The sequence below is a fragment of the Sinocyclocheilus grahami genome, unplaced genomic scaffold (assembly GCF_001515645.1).
Source record: "Sinocyclocheilus grahami isolate Dianchi unplaced genomic scaffold, SAMN03320097.WGS_v1.1 scaffold533.1, whole genome shotgun sequence".
In the NCBI taxonomy this organism is placed as follows: Eukaryota; Metazoa; Chordata; class Actinopteri; order Cypriniformes; family Cyprinidae; genus Sinocyclocheilus; species Sinocyclocheilus grahami.
The window spans coordinates 554,550-577,939 of NW_015505712.1; the positions used below are offsets into that span (position 1 = coordinate 554,550).

At 35.6% G+C, this 23,390-nt stretch overlaps 3 protein-coding genes across 4 annotated transcripts in view; all 3 read right to left on the bottom strand.

The window, feature by feature from the left end:
- LOC107555383 (guanine nucleotide-binding protein G(I)/G(S)/G(O) subunit gamma-12-like) overlaps positions 1 to 14,173 on the bottom strand; it is a 72,385-nt gene extending 58,212 nt beyond the window's left edge. The window contains exon 1 of the mRNA XM_016238156.1: positions 13,883 to 14,173. The gene's annotated coding sequence lies outside the window, so the exon portion shown is untranslated. The remainder of the gene's footprint in view (positions 1 to 13,882) is intronic.
- A 908-nt stretch (positions 14,174 to 15,081) lies between these two features.
- dr1 (down-regulator of transcription 1) lies at positions 15,082 to 18,807 on the bottom strand. Of its 2 annotated transcripts, XM_016238158.1 has the most exons (4): positions 18,540 to 18,807; positions 18,068 to 18,448; positions 16,361 to 16,524; positions 15,082 to 15,825 (listed from the first exon to the last, which is right to left on the bottom strand). In XM_016238158.1, exons 2-4 carry the CDS (start codon positions 18,285 to 18,287, stop codon positions 15,679 to 15,681), a joined length of 531 nt encoding a protein of 176 aa, XP_016093644.1. In that variant the 5' UTR covers positions 18,288 to 18,448; positions 18,540 to 18,807; the 3' UTR covers positions 15,082 to 15,678. The 2 variants fall into 2 exon arrangements, with proteins under 2 accessions (XP_016093644.1, XP_016093645.1); XM_016238159.1 differs by having other exon boundaries at positions 18,068 to 18,807.
- Positions 18,808 to 21,365: 2,558 nt separating this feature from the next.
- The window catches only part of LOC107555386 (retinol dehydrogenase 8-like), a gene marked incomplete at its 3' end in the record, with an annotated part of 5,874 nt that continues 3,849 nt past the window's right edge, over positions 21,366 to 23,390 (bottom strand). The window contains exons 3-6 of the mRNA XM_016238160.1: positions 22,347 to 22,526; positions 22,051 to 22,144; positions 21,559 to 21,742; positions 21,366 to 21,434 (exon numbers count right to left, since the gene is read on the bottom strand). Of these exons, the coding sequence (XP_016093646.1) occupies positions 21,366 to 21,434; positions 21,559 to 21,742; positions 22,051 to 22,144; positions 22,347 to 22,526 (527 nt within the window). The remainder of the gene's footprint in view (positions 21,435 to 21,558; positions 21,743 to 22,050; positions 22,145 to 22,346; positions 22,527 to 23,390) is intronic.

Genomic DNA, 23,390 nt, shown 5'->3' on the forward strand with positions numbered 1-23,390 from the left:
CCAAAAATTATTCAGACCGAGTCTGGGAAAAAATTGAAGTTCAGGTTTGCATGAAGCTGGTTGACAGCATGCCCAGGAGACTACAGGCTGTCATTAAGGCTAAGGGTCACCCGACAAAGTATTGATAGTTGTGTAAATATTGACAGCTGTATGAATAATTTTTGGTTTATTGTAATCCATTACATACCTTTCTATCAAAGTTATCTGGCAATATCAAGCTGAATTTGTTCTGACACAGTTTAACTCTGAGTTCTTGTCATATTTTATTAACATTTTCTAAACTATAGCGAATAAAACTGTGATAATGTGAGAAATGTTGAAGGTGTCTGAATAAATTTTGGTTTGACTGTATCTATTTGATAAATGAAGTTAACCAACTAACATTATACATACTCTTTTGGTTTCTGTACCCAATATTGAAAAAATGTACATATGCAATGAAAATATTGGTATCGGTACTCGGTATCGGCAAGTACCAAAAATAAAAGTATCGGTATCGTGCGAGTACTGGAAAAAGTGGTATCGGTGCCTCATTTTAGGCAAATTCTTAACATTATGATAAAAAGCTGTTGTTATGGTGCGTGTATCCAGAAAGATCGGAGTTTTGTTCGTTCTGTTCACAAAAAAAAACAGTAATCTTGAAAAATAGGATCAGACTCTGTACCTCTGACTAAACTTAATTTTTTTTAAATGACTGTCCAAAGCAAAGGTCTCTCTCTACATTTGCACAAAGGAAAGGGACAGTAGAATACAATATGATGAATGTATTTTTAGAAAGAGGAATAATTGTTAATATTATAATTGTTAATCATTTAAATTGTTTATGACATTGACCTTCATCCATCTTACACCTCCATAATTTGTTTCTCCATTAAATGCAATGATTACACATTTTAATTACTACACAACTTAAAGTAGTTAACTTAATCAACCTAACTAAATTAACTTTATTTTTTAAGAAAAACACACAAATAAAACTTTTTGACCCTATTTGCATTTGCAGAAGGTGTTTTATATTTACATTAGTAATTCCATATTTTTTCATCTTCTACCATTATACAAAAATAACAACTTTATTCAACAATTCTCCTCCGCGTAACCGTCCCCTGCATGCATCATGGTACTCTCGTTAATGGTGGCGGACAGTTACGCAGAGGAGAAGAATTGTTGAATAAAGTAATTATTTTTGTTTTCTATGTACACCAAAAATATTCTCGTAGCTTCGTAAAATTCTGGTTGAACCACTGATGTCACATGGACTATTTTGACGATGTCCTTACTACGTTTTATGGGCCTGGGAACATTTCAGTTAGCTACTTGTCTATAGAGGTTCAGAAAACTCTCGGATTTGATCAAAAATGTCTAAATTTGTGTTCCAAAAAAGAACAAAGGTCTTACGGGTTTGGAACGACATGAGGGTGAGTAATTAATGACAGAATTTTCATTTTTGGGTGTAGTATCCCTTTAAGTAATCATTGCCATGAGGTCAATACAATGATCAATACAATGAAGTCCACTTAGATAAATATGGCGGCAAGGCAAGAAAGTTGCTTTTAGAAAACACTTTGAAGTTTAGCCACAAATTGCTATAGGGATTTGGAGCTTTTAAATAGGTGTGATACTATAAGTGCTTTGCAGGGCGACTCAACCAGACTACAGAAAAGCCTTCAGGGATATTAATGAAATGTCAATGAGAGAGGTAAAGTGCTCTCTGATGGTTAGACTAATGAGTTCTACCTTGAATCTCCTGAGCCAATGTGCACTGGCGTAGTGGGGACCAGATCACGTGGGGTTTGCCGGGATTTCATTCAGCAGCAGTTCCACTGAGATGAATAAGCTTTTAATTAAGCTTCTAATCAGAATTGGTTGGTGGCTGAAAAACCACACCCAAGCTCACTTGAAAATGTGCTTGGGGTACGATTAATGTGGGCTCCAGTAGAATTTGCAATAGTTATGAAAACAATCCTGCCTAATTTGCAGAACTGAACCACCATAAATGACATGTATAGCTTTCAGACCAACTGGACTGAGGCCCAAATACAACAAGAGTGACAAATATCTGAATGTCTCTGACTGTAGAAATGGTCTTTGGTGAACAGCTCATATTCTCTGTATCTTTTGCAATAAATCCATTGCGAAAAGATGCAAGTGTATGTTCTGTTTAGGTGGTAAAACCAAAGGAAAAAGAAATCAGTAAAAAGGCAAATAAAATTTGCTAAATAAGATGTTCTTAAAAATAATTTGTGATTTAGTCAGTAGAAATGCCTATTGTCGATATGACTATATTTAATTTAGAATCAAATATTAGAATTTTGCCTGAAGGTATCAATTTTTCATATCATACAAGTCTCTTATGGTAACTAAGGTTGTAAAAACAGTAATAAAAACAGTAATATTGTTAAACTTGTCTATTTTAATATATTATAAAATGCAGTTTGTTCTTATAATGGCAAAGCTGAACTGTCAGCATCCATTACTCAAAAAACAGTTGTTATTATCAATACTGAAATAAGCGGTGCTAATTAACATTTTTGTGGAAACAATTATCTTTTTTTTTTTTTTTGAGGATGAACAGAAAAAAAATATTTTGTAGCATTAAAAATGTCTTTACTATTACTTTCTATTTTTTTTTATTTAATGCATCCTTGCTCAATAAAAGTACTGATTCCTTTAAATAATAATAAAAATAATCACCAAAAATACATTGTGAATATCCAATACTGAATTGCATACCAACTACTGGTTATTGCAACCTTTATTGCTGGGTAATAATAAAACACAAACAGTCTCCGCAAGGATAAACCAATAGCTCCCAATCACACCGCCTACCACAAGCTTACACCTGAACAATATGCTAACATTGTGACTTATGTGTGATGTAGCCTTATGTGTCTCTCTGTAAATAATGATTTTGTCCCAAATAATATGCAGTAAATTAGCCATTTGCATGAGCCAAGTGTAACTATATGTTTACACCTTTCCTAAACACCCTGAACTCATCATGAGTCACACATAGCTAACTGTTAAGTCACAACCACACTTCCAGTAAACATGAGATGGCTGCACACAGAACTTGTGGCAACCTAAACTTCATTGCTCACTCAGCACATAAGGAAACAAGATGGGCAAGTGAGTAAAGACTAGTAATCTTTTACAACCCACACACCTCACACATGACAAATATGGGTCATTTCAAGACATTTTAAACTCAAAATAAAATCATAAATATATTGATGTTACTGAGTTTCACTGAATTTTCTTGTGTTGTACTTGTTATTGAAACAAAGTTGTTGGGTGGAACATATCGAAGGTCTCATCCCTTTTTCTTTTAAATAGCCAATAGGAATTAGTTTTGTCAAAGCCATCAACCATGATTTGCTACATCAGCTGGATTGTTTTAGGTGGACGTTCTCTAGAAAGCATTTGATTGGACAAAAATCTGTGGTGCAGGATGAGTCCGAGTCGTCAATATTTTTGCTCCATTTTCTGAGAAGACAAAGACTGTACATTTTAACATGCATATATCTGCTTAGCTAGAATTTTGTTTATGTTTAGGAGTAGGGGTGCGCGATATGTATGATAATATCCTAACTGTTGTTTTAATGATGTGAGCTGAGTAGCGTATGTCACTGACAGAAAATGTATGAGCTTTTGTCTTATATTTACATCATATAAAAAAAATTGTAATTTCAGCATATTTGCAAATACAATATTGATTTTACACAACAGTTCAATAAACAAGAAGTTAATACTGCAGGTTTTGGACACATTTTAAACATAAAATTCTCATTGAATGTTTTTGCTTTGTTTTGCCAATGGAAATTTCCACAGCAAAACTGTTGCACGTCTATGGGCAACACACAGCGGTGTTTCATTACTGAATAAATACAAATTTTTCACAAACTGGAGAGTCAATAATTCAATGATCCCAATATTAATTTCAATATTAATTTTAAACAAATTAATCTGAGTATTATTACTGCAATTGTAAAAAAAACAAACAAAAAAAAAAATCATTTTTTGTAAATGGGACCATGGTTTGAGATGGACAAGTGGGCAACTGGACAAGTGTCAATGCATCTGCTTGTTGTAGCCACATGTAAATGTTACTCCCCCCAAAATGGCAAAAAATAAAGGAGTGAGAGTGTGTTATAGCTACCTGCTTCCAGTGGCCTGACACCACACAGCTATTGCAACACACATCTCCACAGATATGGCCCATAGGAGATGAGCATCTCTCTTCAACAAGTATGAGCAAACTGATAAAAATCATTTGGCATCACATCTTCAATCTGGGGCAAATTCATCTTCATTAAGTGCTGAAGAAGACTATGTCTAGGCCTATGCCTTCATGAAATTATCTCATTATCTATTGCAGTCTTTGACATTGAAACCAGCTGACCTTCAAAAGAATTTGCATAGGCCTATCTGTTGCTTTTGATTAAGTGAAATTGAAATATAGTGTGGAATTTGCATAGAGCATGGAAACTGAAGATCGGATTTATATTCATTTTGCAGAGACACGTTTATGTGGCCAAGTGTAAATGAAACTCCGATAGCTAAATAGGCCCAATATGTGCATCCCTGCTTAGAGGCACATTACCAAATTAATTCAAAGCAAACACAGACTTAAAGCCAAAAAAATTCATGGGATCTCTTTTCATGGAGACATTTAAAGTTGATATGCGTAATATACTGAATGGCCCCTCATCTGACATTGTTTGGGTAAACAGGTAGTCCAGCCTCAAACTCATGCTGTTGGTTAACCTGTCATAATTAATGTTTTCAAAGTGCCATAAAGCCAGAGTGTTTACATTTATCTTTTTGATGCCATTTTATGACACTTTGAAAACATTCATTATGACAAGTTAACCAACGGCATGAGTTTGAGGCTGGACTACCAGTTTACCCAAACAATGTCAGATGAGGGGCCATTCAGTAATGTAAAAGTAATGTAAAACAACCATTGAATGGATTACTTATATTTGGCTCTGTACATTAAACTGCTAATTTAATACAAAAATGAGACACTTGACCTTTAAAGGTCAATAACTTCAAAACAAAGAAACAAATCAGCCATAACACACCACTACAAATCAATCTATGGAAAAAGTAATAACTCTAGAGTTGCTGTGATCAACAGAGCAAGGCTGCTTAATGATGAGAATAACAGCTGCTTAGAGATCAAACCAAGTCTCCACAGGCCAGTGGCAGAATGTGTCACATCCTAGTACAGGGTGTGTTTATAAAAGAGGAAGAAACTATGTTTCTTCATGTCTGTCATAACACATTTATTACCTTGTGTGGCTTAATCATACATTGATAAAAGAAAGATGACCACAAATATATGGTGAAACTGAGATTCAGTGCCAACAGGCTAAAATAAGCACTAAACTTTCACTGACAGCTCTACTTTGGGCCAAAAAGTTGGCCTTTACCAATGTTCGTGCTAACATATTAGAAAGGCTGCACCATGCAAGCATTTCTGAGTGGAATTTCAGTGAAGAAGCACTGCGAGGACACAGACGACGATATTAGGAATCACATATTATAACTAGATACACTACCAGCCAAACGTTTTTGAACAGTACGATTTTTTATGTTTTTAAAGAAGTCCCTTCTGCTCACCAAGTCTGCATTTATTTGATCCAAAGTAGCAAAAACTCTAAAATTTTTAAATATATAAAATATTTTTCTGTTTAAAATAACTGTTTTCTATTTGAATATATTTTAAATTTTAATTTATTCCTGTGATTTCAAAGCTGAATTTTTAGCATCATTGCTCCAGTCACATGATCCTTTCATTCTGATATTCTGATTTGCTGCTCAAAACACATTTTATTATTATTATTATTATTATTATTATTATTATGTTGAAAACAGCTGAGTAGAATTCTTTCAGGTTTCTTTGATGAATAGAAAGTTCAGAAGAACAGCATGTATCTGAAATAGAAATCTTTTGTAACATTATAAATGTCTTTACCATCACTTTTGATAAATTTAAAGCATCCTTGCTAAATAAAAGTATTCATTTCTATCATTTCTTTCTAAAAAAAAAAAAATTGACTCCAAGCTTTTGAATGGAATAGTGTATAATGTTACAAACCTTTTTAATTCAGATAAATACTGATCTTTGTATCTTTCTATTCATTAAAGAATCTTGAAAAAAATTTACTCAACTGTTTTAAATATTGATAATAATAAAAAAATGATTCTTGAACAGCAAATCAAATCAGCATATTAGAATGATTTCTGAAGGATCGTGTGACTGGAGTAATGATCACAGGAATAAATTACATTTTAAAATATATCCAAATAGAATTATTATTATTATTATTATTATTATTATTATTATTATTATTATTATTATTATTATTATTATTATTATTATTATTATTATTATTATTATTATTATTATTATTATTATTATTATGTTGAAAACAGCTGAGTAGAATTCTTTCAGGTTTCTTTGATGAATAGAAAGTTCAGAAGAACAGCATGTATCTGAAATAGAAATCTTTTGTAACATTATAAATGTCTTTACCATCACTTTTGATAAATTTAAAGCATCCTTGCTAAATAAAAGTATTCATTTCTATCATTTCTTTCTAAAAAAAAAAAAATTGACTCCAAGCTTTTGAATGGAATAGTGTATAATGTTACAAACCTTTTTAATTCAGATAAATACTGATCTTTGTATCTTTCTATTCATTAAAGAATCTTGAAAAAAATTTACTCAACTGTTTTAAATATTGATAATAATAAAAAAATGATTCTTGAACAGCAAATCAAATCAGCATATTAGAATGATTTCTGAAGGATCGTGTGACTGGAGTAATGATCACAGGAATAAATTACATTTTAAAATATATCCAAATAGAAAGCAGTTATTTTAAATAGTAAAAATATTTCACAATATTACTACTGTCGCTGTATTTTTGGATCAAATAAATGCAGGCTTGGTGAGCAGAAGAGAATTCTTTAAAAAACAATAACCATCTTACTGTTCAAAAACTTTTGACTGGTAGTGTACATAAAGTCTGATGACAACGAATTAAATGGTTTTAAAAGCTTGAAGCTTGAAGGTTTTATTGTCAGATAGACAGATGAACAAATTAAATCTCAGACAGACCATATTAGACTGCACATTAGACCACTTAGACCTTTTTTCAGACTCAAATGACCTCATAAGATCACTAAGAAACCACATCAGATGACAATTTTCTAGGCCTTGTTAGTATGTTTCTAATTGTTAGCATTTTTAACAAGTATTGTTAGCCATTGCTACTGCATACATGTGCTAGACTAAACATGTTTTAAGCTTGTTTAGCATGTTGCTAGCACATTTATATTATGTTTTAACATTGTTAATGAGTGAGTGAGTGACGTGACATGTGGCCAAGTATGGTGACCCATACTAGGAATTAGTGCTCTGCATTTAACCCATCCAAAGTGCACACACACAGCAGTGAACACACACACAGTGAACACACACCCGGAGCAGTGGGCAGCCATTTATGCTGCGGCGCCCGGGGAGCAGTTGGGGGTTCGGTGCCTTGCTCAAGGGCACCTCAGTCGTGGTATTGAAGGTGGAAGAGAGCGCTGTACATACACTCCCCCCACCTACAATCCCTGCTGGTACAAGACTCGAACCCACAACCTTTGGGTTATGAGTCCCACTCTCTAACCATTAGGCCACGACTTCCCAATGTGTTTCCACATTGTGATTTAACATGTTTTAGCATGTTGTCAACATGTTTTCAAACATTGTTAATATTGCTGCATCCCAATTTGCACACCATCCATCCTAATTAATACTCTAATTAGAATCAGTGTGTACCAATAAATCATAGTACATTGATATAGCGCGGTAAAGTTAGTTTTAGGTTTGATATTCGCTGGATATTCGCCTAGGCTGCTTTAGGGATCATCTGCAAATTTACCTCTCAGTACAAAACAAAGTCCAATAATTAATACAAATTATGTTTACAACGCCATAGTAAATGCCTTGTGGGCAAACTGACAGAAAATATTTAACCAATATGTCACCATAGACAATATCTCCCTTACTGTATGTACAGTACACAACAATTTTCTTTAAAAAAATTAGGTAGGTTTAGGCGTAGGGTTGGTGTAGGGTGATAAAAAATACAGTTTATACAGTATAAAAATTATTACACCAATGGAGAGTCCCCATAAACCACAAAGGCAAGTATGTGTGTGTGTGTGTGTGTGTGTGTGTGTGTATGTATGTACAGTGCATGCATAATTATTAAGCAAGTTGATATTCTGATCATATTTTTTTTTTACCAAGCACATTTTACAAATTCCAAACCACATCAATCTTAATAACTTTTTTGCCTCATTTTATCGGTAAAAGAAAACCTACTTAATAATTATGCACACCTGAATATATGAAGATTTTCACTTCCAGCCTTCATGGACAATTATACTGTATATCATTTATAAATGATTAAATACAAAATGAATAGTAGTTATTAAGATTGATGTGGTTTGGAATTTGTAAAATGTGCTTGGTAAAAAAAAAATATGATCAGAATATCAACTTGCCTAATAATTATGCACGCACTGTACATACAAACACAAACACAAGCACACACACACATACATAAATAAAATATGAATATAAATAAATAATCTGCTATAGAATCCAAGGCCACTGGGAGAGTACTACAACCTTTAGAACATGAAAAAAAAAACAGTTGGTGAATTAGTTTTTAATAAAAAATAGTTGTGTGCTGTACATACAATAAGGGTGTTATTGTCAAAATGTCACCTGTAGTAAGTCAGTCTGGTCACTACGAACGTACTGAAACCTTTGGAACATGAAAAAAAACACTTTTGGTGAATTACAGTAATTTTTAAGATTAATTATTTACTGTATGTACAGTAAGGAAGATATTGGCAAATTTGCATGTGTAGTAAGTCAGTCTTGTAACTACAAACGTACTACAACCGTTGGAATATAAACAACCCTTTTGGTGAATTACAGTAATTGTTTTCTAAGAATAATTATGTACTTTACGTACAGTAAGGGAGATATTGATAAAATTTCAGTAATTTACTTGGGGACTGGGTTTAGAGTTGAACAAACTTAATTTTTGCTTTTCAAAAATACAACGATGTACCAGGGGCGGTGCCAGAGAATTTTGAACGCAGGTAGATCATTGACAGAGGGAGCTGGGCAATTCAGGGTTCCAGACTCATTCTTCCCACTGGCCGCTCTTTTGCTATTAACTTTCTCAGTTGGCTGCACGAGCACGGTTTTTTTTTTGCGCTACAACAATGCTGTTAATCAATGCACGATTATGAACTTTTATGGTAGTTTATAGTTATATGGAAACGAAAGTAGTTAACATTCAACCAGTTCTTTTTCATCAGTAGTATTATTTGTGATTTGAAGGCAAGTCCCTCTTTTGACACGTTATAAGCCGTGCTTCGGATGCTTTCACTTTTCACTGTATTAGGCTATATAATGACTAATATCACCTGTAGTAAGTCAGTCTGGTCACTACGAACGTACTGTAACCTTTGGAATATGAAAAAAAAAACACTTTTGGTGAATTACAGTAATTTTTAAGATTAATTATTTACTGTATGTACAGTAAGGAAGATATTGGCAAATTTGCATGTGTAGTAAGTCAGTCTTGTAACTACAAACGTACTACAACCGTTGGAATATAAACAACCCTTTTGGTGAATTACAGTAATTGTTTTCTAAGAATAATTATGTACTTTACGTACAGTAAGGGAGATATTGATAAAATTTCAGTAATTTACTTGGGGACTGGGTTTAGAGTTGAACAAACTTAATTTTTGCTTTTCAAAAATACAACGATGTACCAGGGGCGGTGCCAGAGAATTTTGAACGCAGGTAGATCATTGACAGAGGGAGCTGGGCAATTCAGGGTTCCAGACTCATTCTTCCCACTGGCCGCTCTTTTGCTATTAACTTTCTCAGTTGGCTGCACGAGCACGGTTTTTTTTTTGCGCTACAACAATGCTGTTAATCAATGCACGATTATGAACTTTTATGGTAGTTTATAGTTATATGGAAACGAAAGTAGTTAACATTCAACCAGTTCTTTTTCATCAGTAGTATTATTTGTGATTTGAAGGCAAGTCCCTCTTTTGACACGTTATAAGCCGTGCTTCGGATGCTTTCACTTTTCACTGTATTAGACTATATAATGACTAATAAATTACAGAACGTTTAGCAAACACTGAGGAATCAAAAAAAAAGAGAGAGCCTCCATAGCATAAGGTATGGAAGTCCGTTTCTATGGAAGCCCGTTTCCGCCACTGAATTAAAAAAAAGAAAGAAAAAAAAAGGTAATTGCAACTTTTTATCTCACAGTTCAAAAAAAAGAAAGAGCCTCCATAGCATAAGGTATGGAAGTCCGTTTCTATGGAAGCCCGTTTCCGCCACTGAATTAAAAAAAAGAAAGAAAAAAAAGGTAATTGCGACTTTTTATCTCACAGTTCACACTTTTTTTCACAGAATTGTGAGATATAAACTCGCAATTGTGAGATATAAAGTCAGAATTGCCAGATATTAAGTCACAATTGCGAGACAAAAACTCGCAATTCTGACTTTTTTTCTCGCAATTCAGACGACAAAAAAAGTCAGAATTGCCAGTTTATACCTCTCAATTATGACTTTTTAACTCGAAATTGAACTCGAAAAAAACTTTCTCTGGTTTAAGAAGCGGTCTTTTACTTTACTTAAGCGTGAGAGTGTCATTTTTGCTGAGCGCACTTTCTGCAATTAATAGTAAATATAACCAAAACAGGTTATTATAATTTTTATATGAATAATAAAATAAATATAAGGAAAACTCGCCCACTCGATTTTGTAATATTCTTTAATTTTGTAGTCCGTATGAAAAGGTGCATTTCTATTAAAGGCACGTCCATGTGGAGATGGCGAGTCAGCGTCTGCATTCGGCAACCTCATCTTTGCACCCGACACTGACTCAGAAAGCACTAGTTTATTAATAAATAATTAAAATGTCTTCTTTTCCCCCGACACGTTCAGAATCACTTTGCCGGTGCTTTGAGGCAATTGCTTTATGCGCGAGCTTGAGCGCAGAATAGGCTCTAATACGTCTGCCTATAGCCTATATTGAAGTATGGCGCTTATAAATTATATATTTAATAATTAATATATTATTATTATTAATCAATTTAATATAACGTGCGACTAAAAATCTTTAGTAGAGGGCAGGCCTATACTTAGCACAAGGAAGCTCTCCATTTATAAAATAAAATGGTATAGCCTAATGACATTACGAAAAGTGCGACAGCTGCAAATCACATCGTTATTGCACTGCACGAGTTATGCATGCATAAGGAGTCCAAAAAAAAATTTATCACCCTAATTAGATTATGAAGAATGATTTGTTGATCTTGTTTTCCCTTTAATACATAGCCTACCTTCCGCAATATATTTTTCAATTACTTTCAAAAAGTGGTAGGGACAATATCGACCCAGGCAAAAAGTGGTGGGGACATGGCCCACCCGTCCCACCCGCAAATTACGCCTATGGAGGCAACCACTGCATTTGAATCATGATCTGCACGGGCAGTTGTTTTTGATTTGATTTAGAATAATTTCAGGATTTAAAACAAAAACAGAATGGTCTGACTTTAGGTGTTATTTATTTGCTACATAAAACATCTGCACGAAACAAAAACAGCAGGTCTGAATGAGACGCACTCTCTGACAGGAGATAGCGCCTATGAACAGGGTTGCCAGGTTTTCGCAATAAAACTAGTCCAACCGCGTTTCGAGGGGGTTCCCCTGTAAAAGAAATCGCATTCCGGGGGTAAAATACACGTTTTTCGGCGGGATCTTCCAGTAAACTTCACATTCCAGGGACTAAATATCACGTTATTGGGGTCGCTTCAACCCACGGACATGAACAAAAACCCGCGGCAACAGTGTTAAGTAGCCCAATTTTGGGTCAAAACTTGGCAACACTGCTTATGAACCGACCGCACTATAGCATTACCTTGTTTACCGCTTTAAACAAAGCAGAGCTGCGCTTTATACGAGAAGAAAATGCCATTGCCATCGAAACTTTTTGCGATCGATGGGTTGGCAACCACTGGTGTAGATGCATGTTGATTTTATCAGACGATGCCGCGATTAGGAATGAGAGTGACTCCTGGTTAACATGTATTAAAAGGGGTCGTGTTTAGTCACTATTTAGTGTGGTATTTTTTGACAATATTCACTCATCATGACAGTAAAATAGGGCATTCTAAGTTAATATACTGCAGTATTTCCTCCCTCAATCAGTAGAGAATATGGTTAACACCCGGTCATGCATGACAAAAAAATACCGTCATGTACCGTGAAACCGGTATCATTTTGAAAAATACCGTGATATAAATTTTTGGTCATACCGCCCAGCACTATTACAAAGGTATATTCCAAAGGTACCTGAATGGTTATTTTTGGTGGAAATTCAAAGTGCAAATCCATGCACACTCTAACAGCTAATACTGCCCACAACCCTGTGCACGTTGGACGAGGATTCAATTAGAACTACAAGTGTTTCCTATAAGAAATAAAGTGAAAACGTTATGAAATTTTTAGATAAAAAAAGAATACAATATTAACAACATGCTGAAATGTGACAACTGGAAGTAAGCTATTTAGGCTTATTTATTAGAAAAAAATATTCATAGAGTGTCTCTGTGGTGCTGTTTAAAAGTATTTTTAGACTTCAACCCCAAAATGAAAAGTTTGTCATTTACTCAACCTCACATTATTCTAAACCTGTACTGTATTCACAAATCAATGTTGTCTTAGACCCCAGTGACTTTCATTGAATAGACGAAAATAGTTCTTCAAAATATCTTCTGTGTATTCCACAGAAGACAGGAAGTAATAAGGTTTGGAAAGACATATGGGTGAGTAAATAATGTACCAAAAGGGGGGTGGGGGTGGGGTGAACCATACCTATTTTCATGAGCTATAACTCCAACCAAGCCAATAAATGAATTAAACATAGAAAGCTGGTAAAGATTTAAGACCTACTGCTGACTAGACATTTCACAAGATCAACAGCCTAGAAACATCCATACAGCCATTGTTTCAAATGGTGTACTAAGTACAATATTATATTAATATCTTGTAGCAAACATTACCCAAAATAAATAATATATAATGCCACTGACAGGACAGACTCAGATTTCCACACCATTTTTTATGAGAATACCCAGAATACCTATTCAAGTCTAACCTGAAATGTACTGCCTGCATTTAACAGATCAATGTGTTCAAAGTCCTTTACAGTAAATGTACATATCTGCTTCATGTCAGTCAGAATGAATGAGTTTGTTCTGGCTTTCTTCTGGATGACATGAACTATGTTCTTGAATTTCCTGTGATATGTCACATCTTGATTTGTTATTGCAGAACATTGATGATGATCATTATTTCCAAAGCATAAAGAACAGAAGACCCATACAGGAATAATTTCTTCTTATTAGCAGATATGATCTGTCTAAAGGTGACAGCTAAACGTCTCAACTGACAAAAACATATCGTAAACAATGTAGCTGCAAAACACATCCATGGCAAATAAATAAATGTACCACTAATCTCAACAGCCATGGTAATCATTTTCTTATTGTTGAACATGGGCTTCTGCTTATAGCAACTATCAAACACGAGACAGATAATATTGACTAAAGCCAGATCAAAACAATATCGTACACAAATCAGCCGTGCGACAGTGTTTATAAACATTTACACGATGATTTACCCCTGAACAGAATATGACCGTGCAGTACACATTTAAACGCCTCTATACATATCGTATACATATTCTGTCAGTTTGACACTTACCGTATCTCGGCTGGGTTTAGTGGGGAGGGGAAAAAACTGGAGTAGAAGAACAACCTTGGTGTAATACTGGCAAAACAGACCGTTCTGTCGATGGCAATTCTTCACAAGTACATAAAGTTCGCCAGTACCAACTGTCACCTCATAAACTTATTGTTATTCTTGACTTGAATGCTCTGCAAAACTGTCTCTGTTTATCTGATACAGCCGAACTCAGAAACCGATCGACCTTTCACTTCTGTACGCGTAAATAAGGCGGAATGGTAGGAACGGTGGAGGACTGGAGCGCAACAGTTTCTCTACACGTCCACAGTAGGAATTTACGACTTATACTATGGCAGAGGCAAAGCTTATAAATATTAATTAGGCCTGGTAACCTTCGGGCAGCGTCCAGTCACGTAAATTGTTAATATTCATGAGCAAATGATTCAGCAAATCACTCTCGACTACTGGGAGAACGTCAGATTGCGTCATTAATATTAATGTTTCAAGCCTTTGCCATAGCAGGACTGTCGTCTCCACAGGAGCGCCATCTGTCGACGCACCGTAATATAACCTTCACCCTGTTCAAAGAATACAGGTCACTATTTCCATTTTCAGTTATACAAAGGTTTACACTTTCTGCATTATTTCTTCGTGGTCATTAATAAAAAATAATAATAAAGAAAATCTGAAAATTACCATCAAGAACACTTTTTTCAAAAGTTGTATTTAAAATATTTTAATTAACAAAAACAAAACAGATCACAGGCCGTCTATAAAACGGGTCGACTTTATTGCTTAGAGAATACAGCTTACAGCTTTCGCAAAGGCATGTGAATACGTTTCTCAACTACACCTTACCAGTCATCACAAGATATGAATTAACCACACATTCACAACTCCACTTTTACACATTGCACCTGGAAAAAATCTGCTATCAAAACATAGTACAAAGTGAGTGTTACAGAGCGCTCAGTGCGATAGGCACCAAAGCACTCACGTCATACAGAGAGCAAATACCATGAGCAGATTTCCGAAGCCTATCTGGTGACTGAATTTTCTTAGTTTTTCTATCTTTGGTACTATGAGACAGATTTTATTCTGCACATGTAAATCTTTTCCTTGGAATACTGTTCTGAACACAGGGCAGGTAAAAGCCTATCTACACGTAATCTTTATCCTCACTTGAACTAAAAAGAACCAAAAAGCAACATCCTACATTACAAATCTCATTCTCTGATCTCACGCAGTAGAACAAAGAGAAATACAGAAGCGGGGATGAACGGCTTCCAAAAAATGTTCCCCAAATGTGTCTCTTTAAGCTATTTTACAAAGACAAATATAAGAGAAATACGCAAATCGCCTAAAACAGGATGCGATTCGAAACGCCGGCTCCTGAATTTAACCAATGACAATTAACATGGTGCGCCTCATGTCACAGCCACATCACATGACTTAACATCCTTCCCACACACATACGGTGAAACTTATGGCAACTGCCTTCAATTAAATCAGGAGCAAATGAGAAAGAAAAGAGGGATTTTCAAAAGCTAATAATTCTAGTTAACAAGTGAATCGAGGCAAATATAGCAACAAATCACAGGAGAAACCCCATGATCGCTCCTAAACCGTCAGTATGAATTTATACTGGTGATCTGGGATTTAAAAGTTTATACAGAAGAAAACACTGCAGATGTCCCTCTCTGCTAAGGTTACAGAGAACAGAGTGTGTGTGGGAGACCGAACATGTCTGTAAATATATATATATATATATATTGTCAATCTATCCGTGTGCTTCGGTGAAAGCCTGCCGGGATTCACATGTCATCCTCTTCATCTTCATCCTGGGAAGATCCGGCCTGCTGAGCGGAACTGGCTGAAGCCGCCGCTAGCTGTGCCTGCTGGGCGGCCTGCTGCATCTGTAACCACTCCTGCTGTGCCAGCTCAGCCTGCTGCTGCCGTGCCTGTAAGACAGCAGAACTTCTCAGAAGAGCCGCTTGAAATCACAGCGTTCATGCTGTTACACAAATACAAGGCATAAACTGGAAAGCCACAGAGCGAGAAGTTGATTTAATCAGCTTCGTGAACAGTTCGACATGCTTTTAAAGCTCTTTCAGCATTTTTACCTTGGCAAATAATTCCTGTTGTTGACGGAGAAGTTCTTCCTCAGGTATGCCAAGGTTTTCTAGTCGAGAGCTGGCCTTCCTCCGTTTAAGTGCTACCGTTTTACACTCTTGCAGAACATCTTTTACTTCTGCGATGTATGACCCAAAACCTAGACTTTCAAGTGCTGAGGAAAAATAAATAAATTCCCTGTTACATATATCTGTTGGAAATCAAATGTCCTACCAGTAAAAAAATAAATACCGCTTGAAATCACAGCGTTCATGCTGTTACACAAATACAAGGCATAAACTGGAAAGCCACAGAGCGAGAAGTTGATTTAATCAGCTTCGTGAACAGTTCGACATGCTTTTAAAGCTCTTTCAGCATTTTTACCTTGGCAAATAATTCCTGTTGTTGACGGAGAAGTTCTTCCTCAGGTATGCCAAGGTTTTCTAGTCGAGAGCTGGCCTTCCTCCGTTTAAGTGCTACCGTTTTACACTCTTGCAGAACATCTTTTACTTCTGCGATGTATGACCCAAAACCTAGACTTTCAAGTGCTGAGGAAAAAGAAATAAATTCCCTGTTACATATATCTGTTGGAAATCAAATGTCCTACCAGTAAAAAAATAAAAAATAAATAAAAAAATCAACACATTCATACTGTAAATCTATATCATGACTGTAACACAATCTTATCTATCCACCGTTTCTGCAAATCCAAACTACTAAATTAATCTTTAGATTAACCTGAATTAGTCTATGTTAATACAATCTAAGGCCTTAGAAGACCTAAAAATTTGCAGGTTCAAACCCACAAAGCGACGGCAGTCCAATCACCATTGTGGATTTGATTTACATATTTAAAGGGATAGCTCATCCATGAAAAAAAAATTCCAAAACCTAGACTTTCAAGTGCTGAGGAAAAATAAATAAATTCCCTGTTACATATATCTGTTGGAAATCAAATGTCCTACCAGTAAAAAAATAAATAAAAAAAATCAACACATTCATACTGTAAATCTATATCATGACTGTAACACAATCTTATCTATCCACCGTTTCTGCAAATCCAAACTACTAAATTAATCTTTAGATTAACCTGAATTAGTCTATGTTAATACAATCTAAGGCCTCAGAAGACCTAAAAATTTGCAGGTTCAAACCCACAAAGCGACGGCAGTCCAATCACCATTGTGGATTTGATTTACATATTTAAAGGGATAGCTCATCCATGAAAAAAAAATATGAATTTTTTTACCCTAGTGTTGCTCCAAACCTGTATGACTGATTTTCTACTATATGGAACACAAAGATACTGTGAAGAATGTTTCTTTGCATGAAAATGAAATGCATGAAATTTAATAAATTTGTTCAACGCTGCAAAAAAAAAAACATGTTTCCAAAATATCTTATTTTGTGTTCGAAAGAAGAATGAAAAGCATACAAGTGTGGAGCAAGCCAAATAGTTTTCATTATTAGATGAATTCCAACCAGTTTAAGATGGTCCCCCAGACCATCTTCTGCAAGTCTTCTAGGCTGAACAGACGAAAATTGCCCAAAACCCCTTTAAAATCAGTCAAATTTCAAGGGACAAGAAATTTCAAAGGGACGTTTCAAACGTAGTCAAACTAGTTCTCAAGACACTGTCTTAACATATTAGCTATGTTTATGCATCTGGCCACAGAGTGGAAGAGCAGCTAAGACCAGCAGAGCAGGGGTGCGTTTCTCAAAAACATCATTAGCTAACTAGGGTCGTTAGTTCTGTTTAACTCTATTGGTAACAACAGAACTTGCGACCATAGTTGCTTTGAGAAATGCTCCCCAGTTTAGGCTGGTTTTTCCATCATGAATTGTATGGAAGATGTGCCAATGACAGTGAATGGTGGCAAACATCCCATTTTGTGTACATCAGAAGCAAGTAAGAAACACAGGTTTTAGAATAACATGAAAATGAATAAATAAACGTATGTTAATTCTTGCGTTAATTACCCTTCAATTCAAACTTACTACGCAAACTTTGAATAAAATCCTCCATCACGTATCCAAATGGATTAATTAGCTGTTAGTGACCTCACGGTCATCAAGAAGTGACATCCTCACCGTTTATAACATGTTCTGGGGATATAGTCTTCTTCTCGGATTTATTGCAGATCTCGTTGGCCTCTGATGAGACGAGGTGAATGAACTCTGTGCAGCAGTTCACCACCAGCTCTCTGGCATCGTTCGCTACTCGCACATTGGGAAGCGTTTCTTTAATCATTTTATTGATCGCCGCCCTCGGGATCGTCAGATCATCGTCGTTGCCCGATGAAGAGGCCATGAGGGATGAGCTGCCAGGCCCCAGACGCTTCAGAGTTTGAAGGGAATCGAAAGCAGGCGAGGAAGTTCAATGGGCTGTTAATGAAACAACACCCACAGCGGCGGCTTTGTGTGGAGATTCAAATGGTGTGGCCGGCTTTCTTATAGCAGATCACTAAAACACTGCCAGAGAGAACGTATACTTTTGAATTCAAATTCAGGGAAAGAGTCTGAGTGTGTGACACAAGGAAGGGAGGATGAGAGGAGTCAGTACCTTTCGGTTGATCAGTTTACGCTGACTCTCCACATCCACACATCAGAGCTGCTTCTGCTGCTGTTCCTGTGCGCGTTTATAATCATGATTCAACTCCGATCATTCATTCTCAAGCTGCCTGGATAAACTAACAGACGCCGCGCGCGTTCGGCTAAAGCCCGGGGTGGAATTTTTTAAGCATTCGAAGCTCTTAATTCATTACTTCACCCACTCGGTTGGCGACCAACGAAATAACCCCCACAATGCAACACTTCCGGATATCCGGTGATTCTTCTGCTTGTTATTGTTTCGTGGGGTTGCTTGACACCGCCTCCTACTGTACGAAACGGAAATTACGAAATTTGATCTCGAGACACTCTTATTACATCTGTCAAACCATTAATATTGTGTATACCCCTGACATTTTGTACTGAAAAAGTACAAAACTGAAATTGCAAGCGCAAGATTAGGCAAAGTCACGTGGTTATAGACTATAGCTTTTGGTCCAAGCAGCCATGCAGTTCCTTGAACCTTGTGTTTGTTATGGTGTTCTTCCTTCTTCCTTATGTTATGCATAATTATGTGATATAATAGCCTAATATTATATTATAATTGGTACACACAAACAAGAGGCGATGCACTCCAAATTATAAAGGAGTCACAGTGTGCCTGTGGAACAACGTCTCATTGCTCTTCTAAAAGCACAAATGAACTCTGGTGAAAGCTGTGTCAATTGCTTTGGCCAGCCTGGTCAATTTGTCTAATTTCCAAAGGATGTCCAGATTGCCCACACTAAGCATGAGTTTTATTCTTTTCTTTTTTTTTAAATTCTATTCAACTGTCCATGATGCACGTATCCTGAGGGAGAGTGCTCTATAGAGTTCCAATCTGATCAGGATAATCATTTTGGGGTTTTTTGGATCAAAGTTTTGAACAACTCCTACAGACAATTAAACCATGATAGGATGACTGGATCTAATCCAATGTCTGAATTCTTTTTTTTTCTGTTTCTTTTGAACAACCCATGTTCAAGAATTGTTCTAAACTGACACCCAAAAATCCGATTTGAACAACTGGGCCAATAAAATGATCATTTCTGTTATTTGAAGATTATGACAATTGATATGTACAAACGCAATGCTCTTTTGAGAGAACTGGCCACAAGGTGGTGCTATAATAAGAGATTTAAAATGTTTGTGTAGAATGCAGAAGCTTTATTTAAATTAATCCTTTATTAATCCTCAAGTGCTTGTAATCTAATGGCAACATGATGTTTGCATTTTTGTCCTCACCTTTTCCTTATCTTTGCCTGACACATGCATTTGCTATTTAGCTCTTCAACTGTTCATGTTTTTCTTCCAACAGTTGGTAAAAGACCATATCAGTTTAATTCATTACATACATAGATTAATTGGATAATATCCTAAAGTTAAGAATACAATCTGTTCCCTCATGTCCTGACTCTTCATCTTTTGTTTTTGTATCAAGGGATTTATCCAGATTAAGTTTGGCTGAGATTAAGTTTTGCTTGGTACTATGTAAGGATAACCTAAAGTAGATTATAAGACTTCAAAATGACCAAAAGAAAGAGAGAAAATATTAGATGAACAATTAATTTATTCTGATGGATGGAAAATTAGACTAAGGAAACAATTAGCACAAGGTAACAGCAGAACTATTATGAACATTTTGCAAACTTTTAGCTAACTCTGTGATTTATAATAAAATATTGTACAATATTTGGTATTATGTATTATTGCATTTATTCACATATAATGAAATTCTGAAATAATGAAAACAGGTCAGCTGTCCTTGGAGGTATTCCAGAAAACAAGGTTAACTTCAAAATATTCGGATTGGCTGTACACAAGAAAACGCATGGGTGTCGTTTTCAGAGTTATCCACTCTGGGACCCGGTTTCAAAAAATAGCGGTTTCACACTCCCAAAACGCCAGATCCGTCTGGACGAAACGGCAATCCGATACAAAATCTTTGCCTATAGGCTAAACGCGTCTCCATGTATCCTGAACTCTCAGTTGATTAACTTGTAGAACGTGTGCGATTAATTGGCTCTAGAAAGGCGGTCTACAGTTAAGGCTGGAATACACAACATGGCTTTTGCCCAGGGCCAGACTTTTTCAGTCTGGACACACTGATGCTAGATACTGAAAGTCAGAGCCAGCCTGCATGTTTTCGGCAGTCAATGTTGACAGATTTTGCAAAAAATTGCATAGCAAATGATGGGCAGATTGGGCACAGACCGTTTTTTTTTTTTATTGCTTCAGAATTCCACCCAGCTGGAGGATATCAAACATGTCTTATATAGCTCTCTTTTTTAGTATGTTCTAGTAATGAGGCACACTTTAAAAATGCTCAGTTATTTAGTGTATGATGCTCAGGTTTTCTCTGTAACCATTTAAAAGCCAACAAGTGTATGATATGCCTGGTGTTTTTATTAAAATTCAGACTTCATGAACACAAATATTCTCAACAGAGCGTCGAATCCATGAAACAAACTCCATGAAAACAAATGCTAAGAAGAAGCACATATCAGTACTTATTATGCAGTCTATTTTTAAACAAATTATTTTTCTTTTTTTCTTTCTTGGTAGGCTACAGTACTTCAGTGATGCAGAACTGATGCTAAATAAAGATATTATTATGCAAAGATATTATGGCTGTATTATGTTAAGGGGTGTCCCATCCTACTCCTGGAGGACTAACATCCAGCATGTCAATTGGTTCACAATTGCTCTTTCCTCCCTGTGCTGATAGAAGATATTCCTTTTATTTTGAGGAGATACCAACCTCCGCATCTCTACCATTTGCAACCCAGCTCCTAGAGAGGGGTGTGTACGAAAGGTTAGTCTGATGACGAAATGGTGGGTTGACCATGGTAATAATTTTGAATGTGTGCTGGTTATAAAAGAAACAACATATGGACTGTTAGTAATTCAGAGACCAAACCAAACATCAGAGCATTGGAAAGATAGATGAATAAAATAAATGAAATGCTATATAAAATGTTTTGGAAAAGTACCTCTGCAACATCCTCTGGAGTTTGTCCAAGACTCTGGAATATCTGGTTGTAATTCTTTGAGTAGATGTTGGTAAACATATCTGCTGTCACTTTATCAGCTTTGGAGAGGTCTATCTTCAAGCCTTCCTCATACACCTTATGATCAAACTCTGTGATGACGGGTCCTGGTTCAATGAGGCTGATACTGCTCAGATGCAAATACAATATACATACAATTACAACTTAAATGTGGGGGGTCAAAGCTTTCAGAACACATCGAAAATCTTGAAATTACTGCTGCAATCTATTATCATGAACAAGAAAACTGAACTCTTATAAACTTGTCAATTTGAGTAGTTCTAGTCATACAAAACTATCATAGGATGTGATGAGGCAATGTGGTTCATGTCCACTCTGTCTAGATTCATGTTGTAAATGTACTTCTGGGTAGTGGGGTATGTGGGGCCATTCAATGCTTGGACTCCTATACTGTATATGAGTGTGATCACTTACTTCAGATTGAATCTCAGAGCTTGAACTGCCAGACTCTCACAGAACCCTTCAACAGCGAACTTGGAAGCAGCATAAATGTCATTAAACAATATACCTGTGTACATGAACATGACAGTGATTAGAGATGGTAAACCCTGACTGAATCCTCTCAGAGCTTCTTTAGTCATTGTTGTTAATCCTTTAAGCATCTAAGTTGGACCTCTCACCCCCTGGTATAAAGAGCTCAAATGCAAATATCAGCTTAAGAAAACCAGTCATTAGTAAAAGCTGGTTGTTGTCCATTTTTAACAACTCACCCTGAATCCCCATTACACTGCTGATTACCACTATGTGGCCACTTTTTCTCTTCTTCATATCAGGCAGAATCTCCTTCAAGAGTCGCACAAGCCCAAAGAAGTTAGTGTCCATGATAGATTTCATCTCATCAATGGTCTGACATTCAATGGGGCCAATCATTCCCATTTCAGCATTTCTAACTGTAACACAGATAATGGAAGGGTAGTATCAACAATGCTAATTAACCATGGTCTTGTTACACTAACCATAGTTTAACCATTTTATTTGTAGTAAAACTGTGCTTATACAAATGGTAATCAATGCGCCAAAAAAAAAAACATTACTACACTTTTACTATAATAAAACCATGGTTATCTGCATGGGAACGTTAAAGTTTAGTACAGTGTGAAGTGGTATCTTATAAATACCCAGAATTTATTATTTATTATTAACCCCATCATATTATTATTAATTATGAACAGTGTGAAACGTGAAGCAACCCTGGATTCCTTTTACACAAGGTTTAGAATGGGTTAACCATTTCAAGTTAGTTTGACGTTTGACATTCATTAGACATTCGGGTTTTTTGCCAATTAAACTCTTTGCAGCTTTTATGTTTTGAGCCCAAACTAACTCAAATAGACATAAATATATGCCCTTTATGTTGCACAAGGCTTCATTTCTAGGAATTAAAAAAAAAATTAACCATTTAAATTAATTAAACAATTTAACTACATGACATTATAATATAAAACCAATACTAAAATGTTTGGAAAAACATACCTGTTATCGCACAAAGCTCCGTTTTTGGAATTACAATTTTATGTTTTTTATAATAATTTTATGAATTTTTATATTTTTATATAGTGCTATATATAAAAACAATAAAGGCATAATCTGAAAAAACAAGCCTTGAGCATTATAGGGAATAATATTCTGAATATTTTACAGTTTGTTTGATACCTTTAGATCAAATGGTGTTGTCGTTTAATGGATTTATATTATTGCATACATTAAAAGTTGTAAAATTATTATAAAAAACATAAAATTGTAATTCCAAAAAC

Excerpts from the sequence above, each read along its gene's own strand:
- dr1 (XM_016238158.1), bottom strand. The coding sequence starts at position 18,287 with ATGGCCTCTTCATCGGGCAACGACGATGATCTGACGATCCCGAGGGCG. Across the intron at positions 16,525-18,067 it reads CCCAGAACATGTTATAAACG|CACTTGAAAGTCTAGGTTTT; the intron begins GTGAGGATGTCA and ends CTTTTTCCTCAG. Across the intron at positions 15,826-16,360 it reads AACAGGAATTATTTGCCAAG|GCACGGCAGCAGCAGGCTGA; the intron begins GTAAAAATGCTG and ends GCTGTCTTACAG.